This window comes from Puntigrus tetrazona, unplaced genomic scaffold, assembly GCF_018831695.1.
Source record: "Puntigrus tetrazona isolate hp1 unplaced genomic scaffold, ASM1883169v1 S000000344, whole genome shotgun sequence".
Classification (NCBI taxonomy): Eukaryota; Metazoa; Chordata; class Actinopteri; order Cypriniformes; family Cyprinidae; genus Puntigrus; species Puntigrus tetrazona.
Window position 1 is genome coordinate 1 of NW_025048002.1, and position 7,502 is coordinate 7,502.

At 37.7% G+C, this 7,502-nt stretch overlaps 2 protein-coding genes across 2 annotated transcripts; both read right to left on the minus strand.

Moving 5' to 3' along the window:
• Positions 1-127: 127 nt before the first annotated feature.
• On the minus strand, positions 128-2,132 carry LOC122333682 (integrin alpha-IIb-like). Its single transcript, XM_043231381.1, has 5 exons — positions 1,878-2,132; positions 1,304-1,434; positions 1,104-1,201; positions 358-517; positions 128-228 (listed from the first exon to the last, which is right to left on the minus strand). Exons 1-5 carry the CDS (start codon positions 2,051-2,053, stop codon positions 143-145), a joined length of 651 nt encoding a protein of 216 aa, XP_043087316.1. The 5' UTR covers positions 2,054-2,132; the 3' UTR covers positions 128-142.
• Positions 2,133-3,621: 1,489 nt separating this feature from the next.
• Positions 3,622-6,410, minus strand: LOC122333681 (aquaporin-1-like; the record flags this gene model as incomplete). Its single annotated transcript, XM_043231380.1, has 4 exons — positions 3,622-3,792; positions 3,990-4,070; positions 4,420-4,581; positions 5,930-6,410. Coding segments are annotated over 4 exons (895 nt in total), but the record flags the coding sequence as incomplete, so codon positions are not given.
• Between the last annotated feature and the right edge of the window lie 1,092 nt (positions 6,411-7,502).

The following is a 7,502-nucleotide window of genomic DNA, read 5'->3' on the forward strand; positions in this document are numbered from 1 at the left end:
GAATGAATAAAAAAAAAAGAGATGTTAAACCGTTTAATAAATATGTTTATGGTATCGCAGGTACTGCGTATGACGGCATTGCATTGGTTATTCATCATTTGACTTCTTACAGGTGTATGAAAATGCAAATGGATTTAAAAATTCAAACTCCACTGTCATTAAAAGAGAAGCAAGTAACCTCTGTGATATCTGTGGTAAATCCAGCCTCACAGTAACGTCTGTCAGGATCTGCACATATGGATTGGGGCTTTATAGGTCAAAGTGCTTGAATCATTAGACACTGAAAGCATATATATAAACACAACTGTGATCATAGCGGCTGCACTGTATAGGACGGCAGTAAACGAAGCATCTCACAGCCACTGGAGTAAATGGCCTCTACGTGAAGTTCCCTGCAGGGGGCGTAGTTTGCCACCTCTCCTGTTTGCGTGTCCAAAAGCTGGCAGTTCCCAACAGGTGTGTTCATGGCTTCCTCTTTATCCGTAAGCACGTTCCAGTGGAACATGGGAGCACAGGCCTGCCGAGCAGGATAATATATATAAACCAGAGACATTCGTTTGAGTTTTCATCGCTTTCCTTCGGGTTTTAGCTACTTACGCTTTTACATTTGCGGCAATTCAACAACAAGCTGTTGCTTTTAGTTTGTTTGAGGTTTTTTATGCTTTTAAATAACCTAGTTAAATAGAACCGTGAACATTTTACTTTCCCTTTTTGCGGCAATTTATCATTAACTGCTTAAATTCAATTCAATCAACAACAAAATAACTTACGCCTACACAACGTTTAAATAGGTATACAAATATTTTAACAAGTGCTTTTGCATTTCGTTTTGAAATTCTTCCATCATTTTATTATTATAAAAAATTAAAAACCACAGTGTGGAAAAGTGTCACCATGGCTTAACACCGGTATCACCGCCAACACCGTCTATCACGGCAAGCCCTTTGGGCAGATATGGGCGTCGTGTCAAAACAATTTTAGTATGATTACAAAACCAGACTAATTATGTCAAATGTAAAATAACTTGCATCTTTGTGTGAAGAAACAACATGGTTTAATCAACACTCTTTTGTGGGGCATGTTTGTGAACCGCGGTAACTCACCAAGATGTAGTTTTTGTAGGTTCGGACTGAAGCACCCAACCACTGGTTGGACTTGTGGGCCATTAGAAGCATTTTACCTAATTTTATGTTTTCATCACCTTTGATACATGGAGAAAGAGAAAAAGTGGTAGAATTTACCATTATATGACCATTTTCTCTGTGTGATATCATATACTGCATACTTGTATAACACACTACACCTTTTTGGTCAAAGTTTAAAGTTTGACACGATTCTCCACTTGATGTCCAGGGACACATGAAGACAGAACCACCACGAGAGATCCCCGGCTGGCTGGTGTTTGCTCTGGGTGCTCCAACCACCACACTTATACTGCATACAGCGTAATATGCAGGTTAGAATTGGATATATATATATATGCACACACACACATACATGTATTTTTTAAATAAATAATAATAAAAAAAAAAAAGAATATTCTGAGCACCAAATAATTAATAATAATTTCCGAAGAATCTGAACATTTAAGACTGGAGTAATGGCAGAAAATTCAACAATTTGTAATAATTTCACAATATTACAGTTTTACTCTAATTTTGATCTAATAAATGTAGCCTTCTTGGACATTTTTTAAAAACATTTAAAACTCTTACGATACCCAAACATTTAAAACTCTACAATATTTGAGTGAAGTTATAATTAGTGGGGGTAATTGAGGCATCAGTACAATGTGTTTGGGTGAAGGGTTTTAATAGATTCCGTAGCAGTCAACCAACATATAAATATGCAGAGATGTGGACACCACCATCACTCACCGTTTGCTGCTGGACTGATAAAAGTCAACTGAGAACCCAAAGTAGCTGTCCTCAGGCCCAGAGAAGACTGTGTAGTTGTTGAGATCCAGATTAAAGCCATTGATGGGATTGGAATAAACGAGTATGGCCAAAACCACAATAAAAAACAGCAGACTGACTTTGAGTCTCTGCTCCATTTTCTCTGAGATGCTTGTTATAGTTGCCTAAAGCCGTTCTGCACAGTTCTTCCTGCCACTAAGAAGAATGTAATGTTGTTCTGTTCCTTTGGGAGAACCACTTGTCATACTACTCTGCGGTTATTGAAGTTAACATGACACTTGTGGGCATGTTTCCGATGTGCTTCCTTCAGATAAAATGAGATACATGTCATGGGTTTCCTTGATGTTTGGTGAACATTTTTTTGGCATTTATTATTAGGAATTTACTAGTTTAAAGTCATTTTTAATCAAATTTGTATGTTAGATGCCAGAATAGGAACACTTAACTACACTTTTCAATGCATCCATGTTAAAGCATAGAGAAACCAAAAATACTAATATTACTAATTTACCAAAAAACAAACAAACAAAAAGTATTAGAAAAGAACTTCTCAAAATAGTTAAAAAGGGAGTTATTTTTACGAGCAGATAAGTGACAGAAATGATGCCGAGGCCACAGTCAGAAAGTCTCACCCTAAGAGAATATGCAATTTCAACAAATATGGCTACTCATCTAAAAATGTAAAAATAATTATTATATTTTTCAGTTTCCCTTTCCCTAGATTTGTTGCAGATTTAGTCTGAGTGCACCCTGAAGCAATTCAGCTGCTCTTTAAGTATGAAAAATTGACCTGCTGTTCAACATGCCTTCCAATAAATGTATAAGTTGTTTATCTGGCTCTGGTGAATGTCTTTCCTACTCTGTTTATTGCATCCTACCCCTTGGGGATGTTTGGGTATTTTGCAAGTGTGATTTTCATTTCTCTGCTTTTTTCATGTCAGATGAGAAAACAACAACAACAACAACAACAACCATTTTTTGGGCAAGTGTCATTGTTAATTTTTTATTTACTGCAACAAACAAGACTAATGAAATAAAATTAAAATAAAAGAACCAACAATAAACTGACCTAAGCTAAATAATCACACTGTTGTTGTGTTTTAGATTTGCTTTGTCACATATAAACCACTATAGAAATAGTGGTGATTTAACATTAAAAGTCATTCATTTCAAAGGGGTGCAAGAATACGCAATATGTATTCTCTTATTATTTGTTTAAAGCCATATGCATTTCTATTAAGTCTCAAACCCAATCTATTTACAATAAAATCAGAAGTGTTAAATAATTACAAACCCAGAGTGAATTTCATCTCATTTTCTGACATTGACAACATTCTATACCGCACTGAATTTATTTGACAAAACTACACAAATATAATAAAGATAAGATGAGAAAACAAAAACAGCAGCACACAAAAGCAGCTAAACTAATAAAAAAAGAAGCTTATTTTAGCTGAACACAATGCAAAAGATAACACACAGACTGCTTGGCTACAGGTCCATGTGTTGCGCCAGTGGAGCGAGAGATTAGATGCTGTTTGGACCAGTCCTGAGTACATGGTTTCATGAGGATCTAAGCTCAGAATTACATATCTGCAATCCACCAAACTCTGTCAGTAATAATAGATGGTCTTCTGTACAAACTGGAGAATCAACCGGTGACGCTCTAAAATATTGCATAGAGATGCAATGTTTATTCGAATGACTATGCTTCCATGCGGTTTTCAGGAACTCTGGACTGCTTGGAAAGATCTTTCAGGAGTGTCTCTTTACATTCTGTCACCCAGTCGCCAAGGCAGCTCCAGCGAGGATGGAGAACCAGGTCATGCAGCAGCCAGGCAAGGAGAGAGCCAGCACAAGGCCCCACCCAAAACACCTGCATCAGTATAAACCTTCCTATACATAAAACTCTTACATAAAGTCATTTTACGAGTAAGTTAATATATTACATTCGAGTTAATTATAAAATATAGAATTAAAACAATTTAAAAGTCATTTCTGAAATAATAATTTAGTATTAATACATAAATGTATTATAAAAGGGAATTTCGATCATGAGGTTTGTTTACTCACCCAGTGATTGTGGAAGTTCGTAGTTAGCACAGCTGGACCAAATGACCTGGCAGGATTCATCCCACAGCCTGTGAAGCCAATCTGCCGACCAAACACCAGAGGGCAACTATAAGGCTCCTGCCAAATTCAAACTTCTTGCCAGATCGCCCCTTTATTTGTGGCAAACAAGCAGTTAATCTATGTTTATTAAAAAATGCGGCAAAGGTCTACCAGAAGCTTTCAGCTGTTGATGGACTTGAATTACATTTCAGACAGAGAAAATACTTTAATAAATAAATATGAAATAAATATTATGTACAATATTATATATCTAAACATTGACTAAATTGAAAGATTTTATATAATAATATCGATAGCACCTGTTGTATAATGAACAATTTTATTCACATCTTTAAATGAAGTCCAAAGAAATCTCATCAGCCATCCTTACCGCCACAAGATGACCAAGAGTGACAGACAGGCCGATGACGGCAGGGGCCAAGGAGGAAAACGCTGATTTGGGATGAGTGGCAGCCTGGACACACAGCACTAGCTGGAATGTAACAGCCATCTCCACTAACAGAGCCTGATACAGATATACCCCCGGGGCCACCTGAAGGAGGGTAAGTGGAGTTTTATCTGTTATTGTTGGACACTATCTGTCTTTTCCAACTGCCTCTATCTCCTTTCCTCATTCGCTCCAATTACCTGCCAAACTATTTTCTCTTCCCTTCTCTCTCTTACTTTCTATCTCTCTCCATTCATCCATGCCCATCTGTTTCCTCACTTTCTCTGACACACGCAGGGCACATTTGCCATCAAATTTATATTTTTCTTGCACTTTCTTATTTTGACACTCTCTCACTGTTTCTTTCTAGACTCCTTCCCTAGACTCCTTTGTTGTTTCTGATTGTTCAAAGATTAGCAGTTTTCTATCTTTCTACCACAATGCCTCTGTATTTATGTTTACTATTACAACCTTTGGCAGATCTGTATTGTACTAAAAAGAATAAAACAGAAAACAGAATAAATTGTAGTGTTCCACTTTAACAGGTGCACTAGGATGTCATGTCATGCTAAGCAGGAATAAGAAAAGAAGATGAAATGGTTTCTTACATTTCTGTCTTTACAAACCAATTACTACATTTTGTTAACTAGCAACCAATGGTTAATCAAAATTACAAGGAGAATTGGCTAATTGGAGAATGAATGAGTACTCTGTATGTCACAATGAAATAAAGAATAATTTGCAAGAAATCGTCCAATTACATTGTGGAAAAAATGAGAATGGCTTAATCGCTTGGTAATTACCTAGTGTTAACATAATAATGGTGAATAAAAGCCTTGATTTTATTGAGCAAGCACATTAACTATAGACACAGAAATGTTGTAGATAAATTTAAATGGTCTCTTTTAAATAAGATTTTCACAGATCTTCAAGAGAAATCAAATGCTAATTAAACACCATTGCAATCATTTAACTATCTTTAATTTTGATTCTGACAAATTTGCCCACACTGATCACAGATAACAATACACAGGTATGAGAGGATCCAGACCAGACTAGAAAAGAACATGGAAAACAAAAGGGATATACAGAACAGATCAGAAAATCCAAAATTAGGATTATTATATGATTGGGTGCCTCCAAGAACAGAGGGTGGGAACATTTATGTAGAGAACAGATCAGAAGATCCAGAACACAGATATCACAATGCACAGAACTTAGATATAAAACAAAAGGGAACCTTATAGATCATTAAGTTCCAAATTAGTGCCAACCCTGATCAATCATACCCGAACAAGCTTAGCAACATCTTTAGGATTACTAGAAAATTACAGTCAGTTAAGTTTGATCAAGGCTGACGCTAAACTCCTTGAAAGTGAACCTTGAGGGACAAAGTTAAGGATCCCTGTTATAGACAGATTAAGAGAAACCTGTAGAGTCCAACACATCTCACCTCATTAACCCCCAGGTTGCTCTTTAAGGCAGACGGTGTGATGCCTAACAAGAGAGCAAATGCACTGAGCGCTCCGAGCAGCTGGGCTCCTACCAAGAGGACAGCCCGCCAGGGGGTTACCCTCAAGCCCGCAACCAGTGCCAGGGTTACAACTGGGTTGAGGTGCACCTCACCCAGGCAAACACAGGCCAGGGTTACAGATCCTCCGAAAGCTACAGAAACATGCAGTGGGTCAGGCGAGTATGCCAAAGAAGAGTCCGGCGTCGGGAGGGGTTCGTCCCATGACAGAGGCCCGGCATGTGGCCACAGCAAAACAGAAGAGAGGCTGATGAAGAGGAAAAGAACAGTCCCCAAAAACTCGCAGAACATGTCACGCAAAAACAAGCCAGACCATACGTCCCTCAGGATCAAGCTGAATGTGGACAAGGGTTTCATGGTACTTCTACAGCTCGTCTTCACTGTTTGTACTGCACCTTGTAATCTAGATCTCCCGAAGCAATGAACTTTGAATTAGCCGTTTTTATAGCCATTCTTATAGTTGGCCATCAGCATGGGAACCTGTGACGTCTTCAAATGGATTCCTAAGCTTTCACCCTGCCTTCTTTTGTCCGCTGGCCTGATCTTTCCTGAACAGTGTAACAGAAAAGGCTTGCAATTTCATCAGGTGTTAAGTGAAGAACCAAAAAGAACCAGGCACTGCTTTCAGACTCTCTGTATGCTAAACGTCTCCTTTCCAGCACCGATTGGATTTCCTTATCAAAAACCAGCAGTCCTCCCTCTGGGGTTTCACCTGCCAGAGGGGCTAAGCTTGAGGGTTGCACTTGATTCAGTCGCTTTATCAAAAAGTCTCTCATGTATTCCTCTGAGGCACTCACGACTGAAAGGGATTAAGACGTGTCAAATATCCAACGTTTCACTAAGTACCCAGAAAGTGTTAAGACGGAGAAAGATTAGATCTTAGTAGGCGATAAAAATCAGAGAGGAGCCAAGGCATACTGTAAAGATAGTAAAGAATACAGCAAAGAAAGCTGACTTTTGTGCTTTCATTCTGGGGTGACCAGACCCAAATACACACAAAACTCAATTTTAACCCACAAATGTAAGTAAATATGAGCTTTGTTCTAAAACATGGTCAATGTCTATATCTGCTTACGCCTTTCAGCAACAAGCTCTCTCAAAGTGACTTAGAAGAAAGAGTGGAAAGGAAAACTTTTGTGACTACAATGACTGTACAGTTTGAGACTGAGCTTCTGTGACATTCTATAGAGGTCATAGTATGAATGTAGGTCTAATCAGGATATGGTTGATATGAGTGAAACATGACTAGGAACTATAAGATTACCTTTTTAGGAGAAAAGAGAAGTCATTTGTATTTGACAAGACTTTTGATGAAAGGACACTTGGAGGACTCCGATGTATTTCATAAAACCTTTTGGTACAAAAAAAAATTAAAGACATAAAAATGGTTTATATAGTGCATGTATTTTTGATTTTACTTTTCACAATTTTTTATCAGTTGTTAATAGTCTGTATTACTATACTATACTACAAAATGACATTGTTTTCATAGGCA

Excerpts from the sequence above, each read along its gene's own strand:
- LOC122333682 (XM_043231381.1), bottom strand. The coding sequence starts at position 2,053 with ATGGAGCAGAGACTCAAAGTCAGTCTGCTGTTTTTTATTGTGGTTTTG. Across the intron at positions 1,435-1,877 it reads TATCAGTCCAGCAGCAAACG|TATAAGTGTGGTGGTTGGAG; the intron begins GTGAGTGATGGT and ends CGCTGTATGCAG. Across the intron at positions 1,202-1,303 it reads TTTAAACTTTGACCAAAAAG|GTGATGAAAACATAAAATTA; the intron begins GTGTAGTGTGTT and ends CATGTATCAAAG.